At 35.2% G+C, this 23,013-nt stretch overlaps 1 protein-coding gene across 6 annotated transcripts; it reads right to left on the bottom strand.

The window, feature by feature from the left end:
• Window positions 1-1,434: 1,434 nt before the first annotated feature.
• LOC140790567 (nuclear pore complex protein NUP98A) lies at window positions 1,435-21,073 on the bottom strand. 6 transcript variants are annotated; one of them, XM_073140694.1, is made up of 13 exons: window positions 20,899-21,072; window positions 20,675-20,825; window positions 19,791-20,072; window positions 16,529-17,122; window positions 16,035-16,262; window positions 15,021-15,655; window positions 14,778-14,862; window positions 14,636-14,696; window positions 14,079-14,217; window positions 13,843-13,959; window positions 13,545-13,722; window positions 8,060-8,122; window positions 1,435-2,414 (listed from the first exon to the last, which is right to left on the bottom strand). In XM_073140694.1, exons 2-13 carry the CDS (start codon window positions 20,691-20,693, stop codon window positions 1,753-1,755), a joined length of 3,063 nt encoding a protein of 1,020 aa, XP_072996795.1. In that variant the 5' UTR covers window positions 20,694-20,825; window positions 20,899-21,072; the 3' UTR covers window positions 1,435-1,752. The 6 variants fall into 6 exon arrangements, with proteins under 6 accessions (XP_072996795.1, XP_072996794.1, XP_072996796.1 ...); XM_073140693.1 differs by lacking the exon at window positions 8,060-8,122 and adding an exon at window positions 5,730-5,792; XM_073140695.1 differs by lacking the exon at window positions 8,060-8,122 and adding an exon at window positions 3,399-3,461.
• Between the last annotated feature and the right edge of the window lie 1,940 nt (window positions 21,074-23,013).

Here is a 23,013-nt window from a genome sequence, read left to right as displayed (position 1 = left end):
CCGTGGATCAGAGGTTCGGATGGAGTGTGACGTTTCATGTGTGTCTACACGAACGATGTCCAAAACCCTATCTATCTTCCTTTGGTGAAATCTTGGTCTGGTGTAGTTGAGTATCAGATGGGTCCAAATTATTTTACATACATGCCCTTCAAAAATCTCATATTTATTTCTGTATGTTCCCTCTAAATTTGATATTATATATATATATATCCTTCAAAACGTACTGATTTTGTATTTATGCCATCAGTATTTGAATATATCTCTTCTTTTTGTTTCTTTCTTTATTTTTTTAGTAAAATGAATTTTGAAAATTTTACATATAACACATTTTTCTTTTAACAAAAATGTGATTTACATTCTATATTTTTACTATTTATAAATCGAGCCCTATAATTTAATAAATATATACAGAAAAAATATCATGAGTTAGATATGAACTAACACCATAAAAATATTCTGTTAATTAGATATATTTTATTTGTATTTACTAAAATGCTCTTAATATATGTTAGGTTTAGTTTAGTTAGATTTAATTGGGTTGGGTTGAGTTAGTATAGATTGGATAAGTATAATTTTGATTAGGAGTATTTTTGTAATCTTTTTAATATAATTAACTTAATCCAAAAGCTTAATTAACATATCTAATAGTAAAGTATTTTTTTATATATATTTACTAAATTATAAGAATCGATTTATAAATAGTAAAAATATAAGATGTAAATTATAATTTTATTAAAAGTCACGGTGCCATATGCAAATTTTCTTATTATCTATCGAACATATTCTATTCCTCTTTGCTATATATTTGAACTTCCATCCGGTTCATTTTCCCTACCTCATAAATAATGTATATAACCTCCGAACTCCTGTACGCCAAAGAGAGGAGATGGTAGAGATAGAAGATTGAAGGGTGGAGACAAAACTGAATTATTGTCCTCCCATAAAGTTACAGTCATGGTTTCTGCAGATTTGTCAATAACTCAATATGTCATCTTGATTGTGGCTTCTGTATTTTAACGACACAGGAAATAGAATCAAACATTGCTTGTATTGCCAAGAGTATAGAAGAAACTCTTCATTTCCAACTCTAAAATAAATACCAGGATCCTGAAAATATCTGTATTACAATATTTTTTCATATTTGCATCTGAAATATTGTTGCTGAAAATCTATGACAAGTGGTTATTTTCGATGTCTCCAATGGTGGTGAGTCATATGTCAAGGTCTTGAGCTTGGGTAATCTTAAGTGCTTCTATAAAATCTGCTATTTACCTAATAAAATAATAGCAACAACAGAAGGAAGAAACTATAAGTGAAGACAATGGAGTGATACAAATTATGAAGAGATAAGCATAATCATTATCAGCTTTATTTATTTGTTGGGCAAAATAGTTAAGGCGGGCATTTCACAAATAGTGAGTTCAAAAATGAGAATTGATGCTACACATTCATGACATTCTAATAGGATAGGAAAACATGGAAAGTCGCTGAAAACAAAACTCACTATGGGGCATTTCCTCACTTCAATTTTCAGGGGACCTAAGAACAAGAGATGAAAGGAAAAAAAAAAAAAAAAAAAAACAAGAGCAGAAGCAATTGCCCCACAGTACAGCAAGCTCTCACAGAGGCAAAAAAAAAAGGTCTATACAGAAACCATACAACACTCACCCCGTTAAAGGGCAAAAAAAAGGCAGAAAGTAGCTACAAGATATAACAAGAAAGCCTTAAGTCACTTGGTTCAAGCATCTAAAATCAACAACTTAAAGGGGAGCTCTCTAAGATAATGGTGTCTCCTTCGCCGAACTCATAGCTGCTGAAGTGCTTGACCTTGAACTTCCATTCTTCCTTCACTGGGTCATAAGATACGAATTCAGCGCCCTGCTCCTCAGCTTTCTTTGTCAGCATTTCCTTGTATTTCTCAATTCTAGGTCCTTCTGTGTACTGCTGGCCTGTCTTCTTGTTCATGCACTTAATATTAAGAAGTGTTACCTCTGCAGGCTTGTTGAGCCCCTGTCCAACTGGAGGCTTCTTGCTTTCATCCTTGTATACAATCACCTCACGGGTGTTGAACTGGACAATAGACTCAAGGTCAAGTGTCCTCACATCAGTTTCACCGAAGAATTTGATGCTCCCATAGCCATGCCTGCCGACCACAAAATCTTTTACATGACGACAGAAGCCTGGTTCAGCTCGTTCTTTAGCAGCCAGCTCCTGGATTCGAGGTTCTGTGTAGTAGTCAGCATGGCGTAACTTGGGCATCAGTGCCTCCACATCTGCACCATGCTCATACACAATTGCAGCCTTGAAACCCTTTTGTGTCTGGTCTTCATGAACTCCGTTCGCCTTCTGAACGGTTTTGGATGGTGATTGAATGTCATTTTGCTCAGCCATTTGGTGGTTCCTAGTCTGAGAATCTGCATGGATTTCATAAATCTATAACACAGGAAAAATGTAATATTTAGAGTTCTAAGAGTATTTAAAAACTAACAGATCCAATGCGATTAATTATTGTTATATTCATCTCATTCAAGACTACAAATCAAACATGTGAAGTCAATAGTGGACTAGTGGTTTTCTTGGTCGTTTCTCTTTAAAATGTTATCCTATTACTCAGTTGACTGCAATATATTCTTACAAGGCAATCTTACCAACAAAACCATAACAAAAATCTTTTTTCTCCAAGAATAAAGCATAATTATTCAATAGCAACAAGAATTTCTATTTTCAAAAATGATAAGAAACATAAAAAGTTATATATAGAGAGTTTTAAACCAAACTAATTTCCCAAAAAATTATTTTAAATGTCTAGTACACTTTAAAACTTAAATACAAGACCAAGTGCATTTAAAAACCACTGACACAGTCAGCGATTTCCAAATACAAGTCCTTGACTGAATCTATGACTTACATAGAATTTCAAATCATTTAGAAAAGTTGTCAAATTTTAGAGAGAAACTTTTTCATAAATCACTTTCTAATTCAACGACTTCTAAATATACGTGGCAAACTGGATCAACAACTTAAATAGAAACTTTTCCGTTAGACTTATCCAATTTTTTCAAGATTTAAAATTTCTATATAAATTATTGATTCAATCAATTATTTATATTTAAAAATCGCTGACTTGATTAGTGTTTCCAAACCCCTAATCTCATATTTAAATTTTGAAATGAATTAAATGTGTAAAAAAATATGGGCAGACTTAAATAGTCAAAAAAAAAATCATATATATATATATATATATACGTCATAACTTGTGCATAGACTGCCCTGCTCAACTCCATACAGGTCCAAAGATCTTCAATGAAAACATAGTTACTTTCTATATTTTGAAGAACTGGAAAGGATTCAAGAAACAATATGAAACAAGTGAAAAAACATAATCACGATCAACCCACCATAATGGTCCTCTTCAAAGGGTTCACTTACTGCAGGAGCAGATGGCTCTTCCAATACTTTACCTATTCAAGAAGATATCCCCAGATAAGGAAAGAGCACAACATCATCTTGAAGAATCAAAACAACTCCATTACAGCATATAAGATCAAATATATCAAAAATAAAAGATTGAAGAAGAGCATGTCCACAAGCAAACCAAGGACAATATGATTAAGATTAAGCAAGGTGACATGTTACCAAAATGTAACAATATTGTACATTTCATGACTGCTGCCTGGTGATCATGGGGCTGCTAAGCACCATTTTCGAAGTATAAATAGCAAATAGAGAATGACATGAACAAAGTTTTTTTATTTTTTATTTTGAGTAGAACCGCATTAATGGAACTAATATAGAGCAAGCAACAGGAAACTGTTATATTTGGGGCAGATTAAATAGGAGCTTAGTTGCCCAATAACTCAGTAGGGACCACTGATATAACTTAAAACATAAACTACTGGTTCTTCCAGAGGCTAGAATGTAGTTTCAGATGCCGCAAGCCCCTCTCTTTTGGTTTGAATCCAATCTAAGTTAACTCCAACCAGCTAATCTAAATCACCAAAAGCAATTTAATGGTCTACATTGTAGTCGGAATCTTTGAAAAGGTCAAGTTAATCAGCCTCATCTTTTTTAAGAAATAAAGGAAAGCTGCAGGCGGCAAAATGCCACCACCAACAGCCCCAAAAGGAATCCATATCAGTAAGTGACCAAAGAAAGGTTTCAATTGGCAAAGGTTGTCATGAAGCACCTCACTACTCACATACCAATAAGAGACACTATCTCGTAGAATAAATTTGGGGTACTTTATATAATTATATCATCTAATTATAGTTGTCAAAAGATCATATCTTGCCATCATTCAAATTTGTTGAAAAACTGCCACAGTACCTCACATAGAACTCAAATTTGTTGAAAAACTAATTTTCCTAATCGAGACCCTCTTAGAACTTGTCAAACTCTTGCTTCTAGGTTACAAGTTTGTAACAGAACTTGGGTAAATAAGAACTATCTCCAAGCACCATCGTCCACCCCATTAGCTGCTGATGACAAGGACATTCTACAGAACATCATTAATGAAAGCAATTTTGATCAGAAAACTTCCTCAGCCTTACCGACAAGGATCTACTAATCAAGGAAGGCAGTTACTGCCATGAAAGATCAAGACAAATTAACAACAACCAGAAAGCCTAAACATCAAGAAATTTATAAGACTATGCTAGAGATATGAAGCATGGATATGGGTACGAGATATGGATATGCTATCATACAGATACGACAATAAAAAAATATGGCGATACGACAATAAAGATATCGTGATACAGCAAATTCTAAAAAAACAGGATATGATACACCTAAGATATGTAAATAAATATATTAAATTAATATATATATTTATACTCTAATGACAACCTATACATGTATATTTACAAAAAGTAGAAGATGACATATACATGTGTGACAAAAACACAAAACATTACTGATTTCTAACACAATCTAACAGATAAACAAATAGAGATATTTATTGGGAGAAGGGAAACTAGAAAAAGAGAGACATAAAAGAGAAGTGAAGAGGGAGAGAGAGAGAGAGAGAGAGAGATGACAACCATGTAAATTCAAAAAAGAGGGGAGGGAAAAGGAAAAAACAAACACTAGAGAGAGTTTTAAACCAAACTAATTTCCCAAAAAATTATTTTAAATGTCTAGTACACTTTAAAACTTAAATACAAGACCAAGTGCATTTAAAAACCACTGACACAGTCAGCGATTTCCAAATACAAGTCCTTGACTGAATCTATGACTTACATAGAATTTCAAATCATTTAGAAAAGTTGTCAAATTTTAGAGAGAAACTTTTTCATAAATCACTTTCTAATTCAACGACTTCTAAATATACGTGGCAAACTGGATCAACAACTTAAATAGAAACTTTTCCGTTAGACTTATCCAATTTTTTTCAAGATTTAAAATTTCTATATAAATTATTGATTCAATCAATTATTTATATTTAAAAATCGCTGACTTGATTAGTGTTTCCAAACCCCTAATCTCATATTTAAATTTTGAAATGAATTAAATGTGTAAAAAAATATGGGCAGACTTAAATAGTCAAAAAAATCATATATATATATATATATATACGTCATAACTTGTGCATAGACTGCCCTGCTCAACTCCATACAGGTCCAAAGATCTTCAATGAAAACATAGTTACTTTCTATATTTTGAAGAACTGGAAAGGATTCAAGAAACAATATGAAACAAGTGAAAAAACATAATCACGATCAACCCACCATAATGGTCCTCTTCAAAGGGTTCACTTACTGCAGGAGCAGATGGCTCTTCCAATACTTTACCTATTCAAGAAGATATCCCCAGATAAGGAAAGAGCACAACATCATCTTGAAGAATCAAAACAACTCCATTACAGCATATAAGATCAAATATATCAAAAATAAAAGATTGAAGAAGAGCATGTCCACAAGCAAACCAAGGACAATATGATTAAGATTAAGCAAGGTGACATGTTACCAAAATGTAACAATATTGTACATTTCATGACTGCTGCCTGGTGATCATGGGGCTGCTAAGCACCATTTTCGAAGTATAAATAGCAAATAGAGAATGACATGAACAAAGTTTTTTTATTTTTTATTTTGAGTAGAACCGCATTAATGGAACTAATATAGAGCAAGCAACAGGAAACTGTTATATTTGGGGCAGATTAAATAGGAGCTTAGTTGCCCAATAACTCAGTAGGGACCACTGATATAACTTAAAACATAAACTACTGGTTCTTCCAGAGGCTAGAATGTAGTTTCAGATGCCGCAAGCCCCTCTCTTTTGGTTTGAATCCAATCTAAGTTAACTCCAACCAGCTAATCTAAATCACCAAAAGCAATTTAATGGTCTACATTGTAGTCGGAATCTTTGAAAAGGTCAAGTTAATCAGCCTCATCTTTTTTAAGAAATAAAGGAAAGCTGCAGGCGGCAAAATGCCACCACCAACAGCCCCAAAAGGAATCCATATCAGTAAGTGACCAAAGAAAGGTTTCAATTGGCAAAGGTTGTCATGAAGCACCTCACTACTCACATACCAATAAGAGACACTATCTCGTAAGAATAAATTTGGGGTACTTTATATAATTATATCATCTAATTATAGTTGTCAAAAGATCATATCTTGCCATCATTCAAATTTGTTGAAAAACTGCCACAGTACCTCACATAGAACTCAAATTTGTTGAAAAACTAATTTTCCTAATCGAGACCCTCTTAGAACTTGTCAAACTCTTGCTTCTAGGTTACAAGTTTGTAACAGAACTTGGGTAAATAAGAACTATCTCCAAGCACCATCGTCCACCCCATTAGCTGCTGATGACAAGGACATTCTACAGAACATCATTAATGAAAGCAATTTTGATCAGAAAACTTCCTCAGCCTTACCGACAAGGATCTACTAATCAAGGAAGGCAGTTACTGCCATGAAAGATCAAGACAAATTAACAACAACCAGAAAGCCTAAACATCAAGAAATTTATAAGACTATGCTAGAGATATGAAGCATGGATATGGGTACGAGATATGGATATGCTATCATACAGATACGACAATAAAAATATGGCGATACGACAATAAAGATATCGTGATACAGCAAATTCTAAAAAAACAGGATATGATACACCTAAGATATGTAAATAAATATATTAAATTAATATATATATTTATACTCTAATGACAACCTATACATGTATATTTACAAAAAGTAGAAGATGACATATACATGTGTGACAAAAACACAAAACATTACTGATTTCTAACACAATCTAACAGATAAACAAATAGAGATATTTATTGGGAGAAGGGAAACTAGAAAAAGAGAGACATAAAAGAGAAGTGAAGAGGGAGAGAGAGAGAGAGAGAGAGAGATGACAACCATGTAAATTCAAAAAAGAGGGGAGGGAAAAGGAAAAAACAAACACTAGAGAGAGTTTTAAACCAAACTAATTTCCCAAAAAATTATTTTAAATGTCTAGTACACTTTAAAACTTAAATACAAGACCAAGTGCATTTAAAAACCACTGACACAGTCAGCGATTTCCAAATACAAGTCCTTGACTGAATCTATGACTTACATAGAATTTCAAATCATTTAGAAAAGTTGTCAAATTTTAGAGAGAAACTTTTTCATAAATCACTTTCTAATTCAACGACTTCTAAATATACGTGGCAAACTGGATCAACAACTTAAATAGAAACTTTTCCGTTAGACTTATCCAATTTTTTTCAAGATTTAAAATTTCTATATAAATTATTGATTCAATCAATTATTTATATTTAAAAATCGCTGACTTGATTAGTGTTTCCAAACCCCTAATCTCATATTTAAATTTTGAAATGAATTAAATGTGTAAAAAAATATGGGCAGACTTAAATAGTCAAAAAAATCATATATATATATATATATATACGTCATAACTTGTGCATAGACTGCCCTGCTCAACTCCATACAGGTCCAAAGATCTTCAATGAAAACATAGTTACTTTCTATATTTTGAAGAACTGGAAAGGATTCAAGAAACAATATGAAACAAGTGAAAAAACATAATCACGATCAACCCACCATAATGGTCCTCTTCAAAGGGTTCACTTACTGCAGGAGCAGATGGCTCTTCCAATACTTTACCTATTCAAGAAGATATCCCCAGATAAGGAAAGAGCACAACATCATCTTGAAGAATCAAAACAACTCCATTACAGCATATAAGATCAAATATATCAAAAATAAAAGATTGAAGAAGAGCATGTCCACAAGCAAACCAAGGACAATATGATTAAGATTAAGCAAGGTGACATGTTACCAAAATGTAACAATATTGTACATTTCATGACTGCTGCCTGGTGATCATGGGGCTGCTAAGCACCATTTTCGAAGTATAAATAGCAAATAGAGAATGACATGAACAAAGTTTTTTTTATTTTTTATTTTGAGTAGAACCGCATTAATGGAACTAATATAGAGCAAGCAACAGGAAACTGTTATATTTGGGGCAGATTAAATAGGAGCTTAGTTGCCCAATAACTCAGTAGGGACCACTGATATAACTTAAAACATAAACTACTGGTTCTTCCAGAGGCTAGAATGTAGTTTCAGATGCCGCAAGCCCCTCTTTTTTGGTTTGAATCCAATCTAAGTTAACTCCAACCAGCTAATCTAAATCACCAAAAGCAATTTAATGGTCTACATTGTAGTCGGAATCTTTGAAAAGGTCAAGTTAATCAGCCTCATCTTTTTAAGAAATAAAGGAAAGCTGCAGGCGGCAAAATGCCACCACCAACAGCCCCAAAAGGAATCCATATCAGTAAGTGACCAAAGAAAGGTTTCAATTGGCAAAGGTTGTCATGAAGCACCTCACTACTCACATACCAATAAGAGACACTATCTCGTAAGAATAAATTTGGGGTACTTTATATAATTATATCATCTAATTATAGTTGTCAAAAGATCATATCTTGCCATCATTCAAATTTGTTGAAAAACTGCCACAGTACCTCACATAGAACTCAAATTTGTTGAAAAACTAATTTTCCTAATCGAGACCCTCTTAGAACTTGTCAAACTCTTGCTTCTAGGTTACAAGTTTGTAACAGAACTTGGGTAAATAAGAACTATCTCCAAGCACCATCGTCCACCCCATTAGCTGCTGATGACAAGGACATTCTACAGAACATCATTAATGAAAGCAATTTTGATCAGAAAACTTCCTCAGCCTTACCGACAAGGATCTACTAATCAAGGAAGGCAGTTACTGCCATGAAAGATCAAGACAAATTAACAACAACCAGAAAGCCTAAACATCAAGAAATTTATAAGACTATGCTAGAGATATGAAGCATGGATATGGGTACGAGATATGGATATGCTATCATACAGATACGACAATAAAAATATGGCGATACGACAATAAAGATATCGTGATACAGCAAATTCTAAAAAAACAGGATATGATACACCTAAGATATGTAAATAAATATATTAAATTAATATATATATTTATACTCTAATGACAACCTATACATGTATATTTACAAAAAGTAGAAGATGACATATACATGTGTGACAAAAACACAAAACATTACTGATTTCTAACACAATCTAACAGATAAACAAATAGAGATATTTATTGGGAGAAGGGAAACTAGAAAAAGAGAGACATAAAAGAGAAGTGAAGAGGGAGAGAGAGAGAGAGAGAGAGAGAGATGACAACCATGTAAATTCAAAAAAGAGGGGAGGGAAAAGGAAAAAACAAACACTAGGGTTTAGGGTTTAGACCAAGGTTTCAAATATCGGAATCGACCATCTGAAAAAATAATATAAATACATAAAAAATTCAAAAAAAACTAAAAAGTAATAAGATATAAATATAAATTATTCATATATGAAGCCTAAATATTAAAAAATTATTATTTTCTCAATCTCTCTCTCCCTCTTTCTACCACTCACACACACACTCTCTCTCTCACATAAATTAAAATAAAATTTAACCTCTCCCACTAATTCTCTCTTATCAACTCTCTCTCACACTAACTCTCTCTCTTATTAACTCACTCCCTAAAAAGAACCTATCACCCTCAAAATTCTATCCCTATCCGACTCCCTCCAAACTCTCTCCCTTTCCCTCTCTAACTCCCTTCTCTCTCTCCTTAGCACTCTTACTCTTCCTCTCCCTTTCTCACCACCTTTCTCTCCCAAGCTGATGCTTCTCCAACGTAGTTCCAATATCTATCAACGTCCAACAAACTCTTCCAACGCAGATCTAGCTCCAGTAACCTCCAACGACCTCAAATATGCTCTCTCCCTCCCTTTCTGACGAGCTCCCTACCCTCTCCCTCCCTTTCTGACGAGCTCCCTACCCTCTCCCTCCCTTTCTTTCTTACTATCATCCCTCTATTTCTCCCTTTCTCCAGACTTCCGTCCATTTCAGCCAATCCTGACGCAATACGGATCGGGTATCAACTAATCCAGCCAATACTAAGTTGAAACTAGCCATCAGACAAGTTTTGGCCCTGGATCAAAATTAGTTATGGCTAATCCCAATCCGTTTTTGCCAATCCCGAGAACTAACTTCCATGGTTTACACAAAGATGAGAGGGCAAGGGAAAAGAGATAAATGAGAGGGAAGAGAGAAAAATAGAGAGGGAGAAAAACTTACCTGTACGAGAGAGAATAGATGAAGGAGAACGCCCACAAGAGAGAATAGATGGAGGATAACGCTTCGTTGAAGCTCATCAAGAGAGGACAAAGGTAGCTACAGCATGCATTGGGAGAAAGGGGAATTAGATTGATCAACGAAGCTCGTCAAGAGAGGACAAAGGTAGCTACGGCACGCATTGGAAGAAAGGGATATTAGATTGATATGTCCTATTCCATTACTTAATAAGCTTAATGAGTCAAATAAATTAATTTAATGGACTTAAACCACTTAACTGAATCAATACCCAATCCATATCCAATATATATTGGACACGCGTACGGGGACATATACAGAGTATCCGTTCTTTAGAGTGTTAGAGGAACTTCAGAATAAGTTGCTGCTAGAGATGTGTATGTTGAGTGTACTTCCATCAATATAATATAGTATAGTAGAAAGCTAGCATCATGAACTTCCGTTCTCTTTGCAAGTGATCTAATATTTTTGCACAAAAAGAACCGGAAGCAAAGAAAAATGCTCTTAAAAAGAGCTGCAAGAATACAGCCTTCTCAGAAACAGTTTCTAGTTTTTTCATGTAACGCAGCACACAAATCCCTAAATAAGACTCGTGGTACGCATAAAGAACTGGTTGAGAGTTACATTCAAATACATGAAATGGTTTTAACTTTTAACCATCTAACAACAGAAAGCTCAATCATTGGATATGCACCTCGGGCAACCTGGTTAAAGATGATCCATATTTTTCTATCATGGCAAAGAAACAGGCCTCAACATTATATCAATAAGACTTGTGGTACGCATAAAGAACTGATTGGGAGTTATCTCATCCAAATACATGAAATGGTTTTAACCATCTAACAACAGAAAGCTCAATCATTGGATATGCACTTCAAGCAACAACCTGGTTAAAGATGGTCCATATTTTTCTATCATGGCAAAGAAACATGCCTCAACATTTTATCAATAACTTACATCTTTTGGCATCTTCCCTTCGACTTATTTATCAACTAAATGGACTGTGGGATGAAGAATATATGAGCCACCCAGCAATGTGTATCGCATCTCATGACAGCGAGATGTTGACACAGAGAGGGAGAGGGGACGTAATTTGAAGGGGCCGCATATCGAGGAAGGGGATTGGGCAGCCAAGAGTGAGAGAAGTTGATGGAATTAGAGGTTGAAGTAAAGAGGAGGCCGAGAGGGAAGGAAGTAGAAGATGAACTGTTTTTCTGTTAGATTGGGTCTGATCCAGTTCAAACCAGGCTCAAAACCCCATTAACTTAAGATAATAGGGTCCTGAGTCAGGTTAGGGTCAGATCAGAGCCGAATCTAACCCGATCCTAAGCTCTATAAACTCTGACCTGAGAACCAATTATTCCATTCTTCCAACTCCTACGGCAATGAACGTTAGCCTACTAGTCATTCTTTTTAACTCCTCTACCTCCACCTCTGTCACTCCCTCCACCAGCTGAAGCAAACACACAGCACGAATATTATAGCAAATGGCACAAACCATGCTGTATGACACGTCTTGTGCCAGCAAGCCATTGGCACACCCCGTGGCACAACAATGAAATCCCTGGTGGAAACTACTACAACTTCTCCCTCAAAATATGAAGCTGGCTCAAAATCTGAGTTACTTGCAAGTTAGAAAACATTTTTAAACTTTTGATAGGTCTAATGTACATTCATAAAGAAATTAGGATAATTAAATATTTAAATGTAGGCTATATCGAGATATTATTTCTCCTGTCCTAAAATTTGTTGGTATATGAAAGTTAACCATCAAAAGCTTTAAAAGTTATGATCATTTCCACAAAAGCACAAATCTTCCTTATGTGCGCTCAACATTTAGTTTTAGTAGCCTGAATTCTAAAAGTTAAAAAACATGTTTGCAAAATGGATATATTGATGACAAGGGTTTTCATTAAAATTAATGACTAACATTCTAGGTTGCATCTATTGCAAAATGAGATTATCACCAGGAATAAGATGAAGCAATATCCTTTAGAAACATTCACACATGATAGACAGAGGCCATATAGCAGTACCACTACCAAGGAGAAGAATACTCCAAGACAAGCAGGAGAAATAGCCCCGAAGACTCGTACCAATGTCAAATAGTCATAATGACCCTCAAAATAGTGAAGGGCATTGTCTAGATAGTAGAAACAGTCTGAAACAAACATCCCTAGACCCTAAATAGTCAGGGCTAAAGGTTAAACAATACAAGTATAGATATGGAAGATAAGAGTGAGAACATAAAATATAATTTAAAAAAATAGTAAAATTATGCACCCTATTGCTTGCCTGTACACACGCTTGGTCGCTGGCACACAGAAGACATGCACAGGTCAATAGGCATGCATGCAAATACTCACATCTTATCATACTCTGTAATACAAACTATTTCATTCATTTGTAAGAATTTATACTTGCATTTCTATTAGCAAATAATCAGATAACATCAACTACAAAATTATGCATCCTTGAGGAGCTTGGCACCACTATTTTTTCCTTTAATGCTGAACATGAGAAGGAGAGAACTCCTGCTCTAAAGAGAGAAATTATTTTAGTTGTATCCAAATAGTATCCTTGACTTTTGTTCCAATTATGAAATTTTGGGCACTACATTAGAAAGCATTCATAAGTAACCCTTGTTTAATAATATCTCTCCCGTTTGCCTTATTTATTTCTAGCTACCATTTCTTTTGATGCACATATTTCATAGTTCGGTATTGAAGTGTTAATTACTACAAAATAGAAAAACTAGTGCAGCTCTTGCTCTTAGTTATAATTCGTGCAAAAATGCAAGCTTCAAGTAACATGATATACTAAAATCCAGTTGTCTATGCGTGTATAACATTGTCACAGTGCAATAAATTTAGGACATACCATTTTGCTTACTCGGACCAATTCCATTCTTTAAAATAAGTTGCTTATCTGCAGTGCTTCGTGAAGGCCACTGCTCAATTGGACGAATAATCAGTGCTCTGGGGTTCTCCCTAGGGACGAAAAAAGCATCTGCTTTTGGTGTTGAAGGAGCTTCTTCTTCATCAGCAAAAAAAGGAACCTGTGAAGATGAAGCGTTAGGTTTCGCGATAAAGGTTTCCAGAAAAGACTTAAGAGAAAACAAAATCTAACAGATCTTGCCACATTCCAAATGGGTCGTCTGGTGTTAAGAAATTCTAACCTTTGGACCATCAGTTTTGGGATGATATTTCCTTGGCAGCAATCTTATCCTTCTCTGAGAGAGGTGTCTTGGAACCAAAGTGGAGAGCGTTTTGACTGGAATCGGTTTTTCAGCAACCTATCAAAAAGCAAAACATTCCATTTGTCATACACTTTCTTACAACAGCACCTAAAAGACGTACTAATGCAAAAGTAAGTAATGTCAAAGCTACACCCCTACACTCAAAGAGGTCCTACCGGCATGCTTGAAATACCATACTGAACTGAAGGGGCAGAACCAACACGGCCAATAGACATCTGAGGCATCGCTGGAAGAGTACCAAAAGGATTTGTAATAGGAGCTGGTTGCATGACCATATTGGATTGGCTAGCAACACTGCCTCATAGATACAAATAACAGGAAATTAATTAGAAAAACGGAGTTAGTAAATCATAATAAATGGTTAAGGAGATAAAAGTCATAAGTCTGAAAACGCATCATAACAAGAAAAAATATACTCCATTATTTATAAGTTCCACAGTCCTCACAAATAAAGTAAAAGAATATGATCTAATGTTCGACATTTCACAATGAGAAGTAGAATGAACTACAAGTGGAAAGAAAGAAAACATACTGTCAATTAGCAAAGAGACATTTTAGAAATCTGAACTCAGTTAACATGTATGAGATTGCCCTCTTTCCCATCTAAAATAGTAAAACCTCAACTTATATTGACAGTGTGCCATTCTATAATGATCTAAATGGGATGATCATGATGATATTAAAGTTAAAGCAAGAGAGAAGTGAAACATACGGTTGCCCAAAGGTACCCTGACTGAAAATGTTGGAACCAGCACCAAAGCCACCTGAAGACGCTAAAATGCCAAAAAGAAAAATAATAATGTAGGGTAGTTCAAGATCCAAAGGTGAGGGAAGAGGAGGAATGATTAACGTACCTGGTGTCTGACCGAAATTCCCAAATGAAAAGGCACTTGATGTCTGTAGCGGCGCAGCTGCTTGGAAGGGTGTTGATAGGGAAGGCTAAAGAAAGCATAGATTAACTACATTAAAAATAATACAAAAAAGAAAAGAAAGGGCACATTATATCACATGATAATAAAGTTAGAAACTTCATTAGATGAGGAAAACTAGAAAGAATTAGTCTTAAAACCTAGACAACAGCTTCAAGGATCACTTACAGTTGTCTGACCAAACCCTGCTGGAGTGCTTGAAGGAAATATCGAAGGTGTTGAGCTGCTGAACAAACTTCCTCCAAACCCTGTTGATGGGGTACTAAACAGATTTGAACCAAAAGCTGGTGTGTTCTGTTGAAACCCTGTAGATGGTTGCCCAAAAGGAGAAGGTGCTTGCCCAAACGATGGAGCTGAGGACTGAAATAGCCCAGATGATTGAGTATTACCGAAAGTCAAGCCACTACCAAAAGCTGAACCTGAACCCGCCATTGATGAGCCAAAAATTGACGGCGAAGAACTGAAAGCAGGTGTGGTTGTTCCACCAAAAATTGACGATGAAGTATTTGAACCAAATCCAGCACCAGTGGGTCCACCAAACAGTGTAGGAGTAGACGAGGTTGAACCAAAGGGGCTTGATGATGATGAACTAAATGGGGAGCTGAAAAGTGATGTAGATGTGGAACCAAAACCAGTTGCACCAAAAGCAGGCGTTTTAAGTGCAAATGGATTAGAAGTTGTAGAGGAAGAAAAAGGATTTGCAGCTGTCTGTCCAAATGCACCTGTGGCACCAAAAGGGCTTGATTGTGTTGGAGCTGAAAAACCAATCCCACCTGCAGGCTGCCCAGAAGGGTTTGGACCCCCTGAGAAATTTGAACATGAAGATATCAGTGAAAAGACAGGCAGCTTGTGGAAAATAGCCGACAAATTATGCAGAACGAGCTAAATTTGGTAGTGCAAAACTCCAAAAATTTCAATTCTTGCAACAATGCACTCTTAGTACCTAAGAACTTGCCTCATAATCTCAGAAAAACCTAACAGGAATTCCATAAGTGTAACTTTAATTATTTTCTAATCCAGTTAAAATTTGTTGGGATCTTAGGAATGTCTTAAATTTCATTTTCCTTAAAAGAAATCGTTTTCTCTAAACTATGAAATAAAAGGTTCACAAATTGAGCACTCCCTGAGGTTCTCAAACAGCTTGTGGTAAGCAGCACTTTTATACGGAAGCACTGTCCTCACCTTTGTCTCCACGTTGATAGTCCTCCCATCTCAATTCTTCATGACTCTTATCTTTATACACAGGCATGGCAGAAATAGATTCCAACTTCCCAGCGGGCTGCGTACCAGTGCCACCATCAACCTCCGGTGTTGGGGTGTAAGCTGCTACTCGGCTTCCTCCAGCTTGACCTCCAAAAGCGGATTGTCCAAAACCAGGGCTACCAAATGTTGGTGTTGCTGCTTGAGAACCTAAAATCATTGCCAACAAAAGGTGAATAAAGATAGAGACTTAAAGCAAAATCAGAGTAAAAATAGGAAAGCAAATAAAAGACAAAAAACATGATATACGGCTTCTTATTCTGGAAGACCAACAGCAACTTTAAAATAAATCACAAATCCAAAAGATAGATTTAATTTTCAAATAATTGCAATATCTGAAATGAAACATTCTCACCACATCAGAGATTGTGACATAAGATCAGTATCTGAAGGACAAAAACAACTTGGTGACTTACCAAATGGGGAACTCTGAGCACCAAAAGGAGGAGTTGTTCCAAAAGGAGTGCTACCAAATGTGGAGGCCGATTGTCCAAAAGATGGTGTAGAGCCAAAACTGAAAGATGGACTACTTGATGCACCAAATGCAGGAGCACTTGAAGCTCCAAATGCTGGTGTAGTAGTTGCGCCAAATGCAGGAGTGCTTGGAGATCCAAAAACAGATGTACTTGAACCACCAAAGGCTGGTGTCACTGTTGAACCAAATGCTGGGGTACTTGAAACACCAAATGCTGTTCCAGTATTACCAAATAACGAAGTTGATGTGGACCCAAATGCTGGGGTACTTGTTGCACCAAAGGCTGGGGTACTTGTTGCACCAAAGGCTGGGGTACTTGTCGCACCAAAGGCTGGGGTACTCGTCGCACCAAAGGCTGGGGTACTTGGAGCACCAAATGCAGGTTGACTTGGTGCACCAAAAGGTGTTGCGGAACCAAAGACATTGCTTCCAAATGCTGGTTGTGTTTGCTGAAATGTGCTTCCAAACGGACTTGATTGGCTAGATGATGATCCAAAGCCTCCAAAGGCTGGCTTCTGGCCAAATAAAGATGATCCTGCAAAAAGTTCCAGGTGACGTAGTGTAATATCTGACGTAAAGTCAAAAACACAAAATTGTAATATAACCAAATACCTGTCAATAAAGCAGTAAACTATTAAGCAAACTTCTTCTAGATATGACATACTTGTATCATTCATAGCATCAAGGCAATGTTAGATAACAGTATCTAACGAGATTCATTTTGACTATACACATTAATACATTATAGTTAATGGCTTAATGCAACCTAGTAATACTTGCTCCTCCATTATAATGGCAGCGATACTTCTCTGTTTATAGATATGAATACCAAAGCACTCCTAGTTTGAGAAAAGATCAAGGAACATTCAAAACTGCCTCCTAACCTTACCATGATTAGTAGTGCAGTAAAGCTAGAAAAACTGCTTATTAAGCTTTATAGTTTAAATATCCAAAAATTTCTCCATTTTAATCATCATAATGAGTAATGACTGATCAGAAAGATGGGTGTTCCAGTTGAGACTAAGATGTTCTGTTGGTAGATTGACAACAAGCACATCCTACTATCCAAGGAATCAGTCCATTATGTGCAACCACTTTTTCTCCCCTAAACTTGGTAATCTATTAAAAAGTGTAGAATGATAATGGCTTATCAATTTCATGACAGCCTAACCTGCCCATAAATTTGGTTGACTACAAGAAACCTTCTCCAATAAGCTCTATCTTAGATAATCTGTCAAAGGATAACAGGAAATAATCCATGCATTGTTCCTATTATATCCTCCTTTCTCTGGGCTTAACAGTCACAAAAAATTATTGGACCTAGAAATGAGACATCGCGAGAATCCTTTTGGCCTTTCAATATCAATAAGTTTAGGGTACTCTCAAAAACAAATCCAGTGGACACAAGATAGGACCTATAGCTTCGAGGCATATATAAGTAAGGATGTATCGACAAGTTATACTTGACTTCCTAGCAAAAATTTTTTAAAGTACCACAATATGAGGTCATAAATTATTATTGCTATGAATTATGATTGGCACGAACTTATCACTTATAATTGAGTCCAACAACAGCAACAACCTCCTATCCCCTACAGCCCTTGTACCCAGAAAAGTGGGTGCATACACTTAAGGGGAGTCGATAATAAAATTGTGATGTTTGGTGGGAAGCTATAATAAAGTAGATTCAACCAAATTGCTTGGGCAAAATAAAGTTCCTGACAGGTTACAAGTATACAACTCAAATCTCCCAAGAATTAGGTTAGTTTACGCTATTTTATGAACTTGATATTTATGTTACTAGAACATAATTCATGTCAAATAGAAACTTGAATGAAAGCATAGCATCTAAATTTAGTGAGATAAGCAGCCCTAATCCCATATTTCACTGATTTTCTATATGACATATATCATTTAGTAAATTTCATACCAAGACCAACAAACGAAAGAAATGCAAACATTAGACATGATCTTAATTATGTGAAAGTATGTTTTTTAGTTATTCTTTCAGCTAATTTTATTGACATTTTCATATTTTTCCAACAAAAGAAACCTAACTAGTGAAAACAGAAGCAAAAGCAAGGCTCATATTTTGGACTTTGATTTTGCTTAGCATGTCAACTGTCAAGTACCTTCTTTGAACCAAATGGCCAACTGAATGCTTGTTTGACTACAAAACCATCCATTGGAATGATATAAAAGTAAAGAGCAATAAAAAAGAAATATTTGACTGGAGTATAGGTCTCTATATAAAGGTCGAGTATATCACTAAAGAAGCATTTCAGAGCTGCTATTTGCTCAATAATACTACCTTCAACTTTACTTCATCTTTATTCTCAGACATAAGGTGACCACAAGTGTGTCCCAAATTTTAACCCCTCTGAAATGTAAAATATATCTCTTCCCACCATCCCCAAAGTGTACGAGACAAATGTATGCATTTCAGTTAGAAGTGTACCCTGCGGTTACAATTCTATCGGATATGCCTTCAATTATATCATTAAAAATTTGACTTTTAGATGCTTACAACAATCCCCAGCAGAAATCATTCCTTTGGCATCCCTAATATCATTTGATTAAATAGTTGCCTCAGCTCCTCATACGAAAGATCAGAGATAACAGATTAAAGATACAGAAAGTTGTTTAATTATCTTTTAAATATCTGACCAATATTCAAGTCAATTATGTTTCAAATCTTCCTCAACGAAAGGAAATCAAACAATCCACAGTCATGGTCCTTCTGGATTCTTAGGGAGATGTACAGAGTCATTTGAAATCAACAATCATGGATCTCCTACTCAAGGAAACCAAAGTCATGGATCTCCTATTCTCATACCTGACATAGGGTGGCATAAAGGGAAAAGTTCACTAAAAACTCATTAAAAGCCATGTGATTTTTAAGAATAACTTCTGCATACTGAAAACCTATTAATCAAAAGATATAGAAAGAGCAAGCCAACATAAGTGGTCACATTGGTTGTCATTTGACTTGAAATTGAAATGGATAAGGAGGATACGACAACAAAAAAGTAAGCAATATATTGATAAAGACTAAAGCCTCTGCAGCATGTTGGAGCATGAAAATGATTCAGAAAATTGAAGATTCACCCAAGTGCTGCCTATTCAACCGTATGAATTATTTGACAGCTGCTAATTAAAAACTGCCAACACTTTAGTGTTCGTGTTTAAAAAAATTTACTAACCGCCAAATGAAGAGGAAGAACTGCCAAATGCAGGAGTTGATGATGCACCAAAGGCAGGAACAGTACTTCCAAAAGCAGGAGCTGATGAAGCACCGAATGCGGGTGTTGAAGGTTGTCCAAAGACGCCAGTTGATGTGCCCCCAAATATCGAGCTCCCTGTCTGTGACCCAAAAGGAGTAGGACTACCAAAAGGCTTCGGAGCGAAAGGATTAGTCCCGACGTTGCTTGTTTGGCCAAATACAGACTGAGAACCAAAAGGGCTACTAGAAGACTGCCCAAATGCTGCATCACAAAACACCAGTTATTAAATGATAGCATGAGATACTAATGTAACTCCGTTAATCTAATCATCTAAACTAAATTCTACATTTACATCCAAAAATGTAAATCAAGTTATTGTAGCCAGCTGCGAAAATTGCACTCTTGGCACTGAAGGTGAACCAGAGAGGCAGAGAGCATATCAACATTAATATCCAGCAAAATCTATGAAAACCAGGAAAAGGAAGCCTCATTAAAAGCAACCATATACTATGAGTAAAGCCAGACACACTAAAAACTAACTTGAATTCGCATAGATAAACTAAAAGAGAAATGAAATCACGAGAAGAAGCACGCTGAGGAGTGAGGACACTGCTAACTTCTACTGATCAATCACAAAAATGACACCAGATCATACCAGTGTCATCAAAACCTCAAACAGCAACCCAAAGATCCAGGATCCAAACCAAACTCATGAAAAGGAACCGATATGACCGTAGATAAACCCTACTATCAAAGAAAAACAAGCGAAGCACTTAAGAATCATGACGGAAGGAAAACAAAAAGGCAAAGTTTACAAAATTCATCCACGATTTCAACAAGGAAACACCAAAAGAGAGCATTACGATTGGTCGAACCGAACATGGCTGCTCGGGTTGTCTTCGATCACAAAGTCAGCTAGGGTTTGAGGCTTCCACGGCAGCAGCGAGATGGCTTCCTACGCTACCTTTCGCACTTATAACCGCAAAGGAGAAGAGATTGCGCTTCCTCTTTAATCTATGTAGGAAGCCAAAGTTAGCTTAAAACCAACGCGAGAAAGGAAAAAAAAAAAAAGGTATAAATCCCATACCGAAACACCAGACTAAGCGGATCCGACCAAGAAACTGGAAGGGAGGTTAGAGCAATCTATTGAGAGATTTTAGGGCAAACGAGGAGGGAGATGAAATTATTTCTCCTCTCTTCTTTATTTTAGTGCGTAGAAAAAAAAGGAAAACTTTGTAGTCTCTGGATTTGGATCGCGACTTAAATGAGGCGAAGAGGGAGGTATATAGCCGCTCATACACCGTGAGTGCGTGGATCCAAGGGTCGGATGCATCTGAAGTCCACCTAGGGTGTGACGTGTCATGTGGGTCCTTACTATCATCTTGCGTGGCATGTGTCTGCGTAGCAGGAACGATGTTCAAAACCCTCTCTATATCTTGCTCTGGTGCAGTTGTATTAGCTGATACAATTACCAGGCAATTTCATGTCTTGATTTTGGTTGTATTGCATTTAATTATATTAAAATAATATCTCAAATATTGAAAACAGCTGGTACTAAGTAATTTAAGGGTTTTTTTTTATATATTTGTTTGTATGTTTATCTAAATTTGATATTTTGTATATACATATTTAAAATTTTAAAGCACACGGTTTTTATATGTATACCTCTTAAAATACTAGCAGTTAAAACTTGAACAAATTAAGATATAAAACAAAATTATTCTTATTCTACATTTCATAAATGTTCATAGTTACAAGTATTTTTATTTATTTTTATTAAATTAATGAAACTTAATTTTAAAACAATTAACTGGGTATCTATATAAAAAATATATGTTTTAAAGGGTATATATATAATACCAATTTTAGAGGGGCATACAAGAGATTTTCAAAGGGTATATAAATAAATAAAAACTCAAAAATTTATTATATGTAAATGTATAAAAAAAAATTATATGTTATAGTATGGTACTATTGATATTTGAATTATCACTTTCTGTCTCTCTTTTTCTTTTCATTTTTTTTAGTAGAATGATTGAATGAATGATATCTCTAATTTACAGGTTTATTATCTATTGAATATATTCTATTCCTCTTTGCTATATATATTTGAACTAGCATCCAATTGATTTTCCCTACCTCATAAATGATGTATATAACCTATGAATTGATATACAACAAAGAGAGGATGGTAGGGATAGAAAATAAAAAGGTGGAGATGAAACTGAATTTTTATTGTCCTCCCTATAGTCACAATCATGTTTTTCTCAATATATCTTCTTAATTGTAGCTTCTGTATTTTAATGATATAGAGTAAATAGAATCAAATATTTTTTGTATCGCTATGAATATAGACGTTAATTCATGAAATTTTCATGAAATTCTTCGTTTCCAACTCTATAATAAATCGTGGGATTCATGAAAGCATTTGTATTATAATTTTTTTTCATATTAGCATCTGGAATACTATTACAGCTTAGAATCTATGACAAGTTTTAACATCATTCGCACTCATTTCAAGTGGCTATCTATGTTTAATGTCTCAAATGGTGAGTCATATATCAAGCTCTTGAGCTTGAGTAATCTTCAGTGCTCCTATAAAATCTGCTATTTACGCGATAAAAGAGTAGCACCAACAAAAGAAATTATAAGTGAAGACGATGGAGTGATACAAATTGCAACGAGATAAGTATAATTTGCACACATTTTTATAAATAAAGCAAATGAATATCATGGGAATTATAATAGTTTAATATTTTGTGTGCCAATTGTTGTGGATTTTAAGGTTTTGTTTGGTTTAAGGCTAAGCCCTAAACTTAATTACTTAGCCTTATTTTTTAATCTTGATTTTAAGTATCTTGAACTAGGCTAAGAAAATATGATGTTTGGTTATAAACTAGGCTAAATTATAATTATTAGTTTTAATGTAATATAAAAAAAGTGAAAAATTAATTAGTTGTAGATAAAAATAAATAATATATAAAATTAATGGTCCAAAATACTTTTTGACTTTAATGATAAATTTTAAAAATATTATTATTCTATCAACAAAAAAGCTTTAAATTATTGATTTGTGACTTGTAAACTCCATTTGCAGCCTTTATGCATGTAAGCTCGCAAACGGGCTATATACATATATGTAAGGCCGCAAATAGACTTAGCATTCATGTAAGCCCACAACCACGCCATTCACTTCTAGGCT

The sequence above is a fragment of the Typha latifolia genome, chromosome 6 (assembly GCF_019914945.1).
Source record: "Typha latifolia isolate L0001 chromosome 6, TyphaL0001v2, whole genome shotgun sequence".
Classification (NCBI taxonomy): domain Eukaryota; kingdom Viridiplantae; phylum Streptophyta; class Magnoliopsida; order Poales; family Typhaceae; genus Typha; species Typha latifolia.
This window is presented reverse-complemented; position numbering and strand designations above follow the sequence as displayed.

Bases quoted from the DNA above. Each gene is read 5' to 3' on its own strand.
- LOC140790567 (XM_073140694.1), bottom strand. The intron at 16,263-16,528 runs GTAAGTCACCAA...CAATGATTTTAG, and splicing joins TGCTCAGAGTTCCCCATTTG to GTTCTCAAGCAGCAACACCA. The intron at 13,960-14,078 runs GTAGGACCTCTT...GCTTTTTGATAG, and splicing joins ATGGTATTTCAAGCATGCCG to GTTGCTGAAAAACCGATTCC.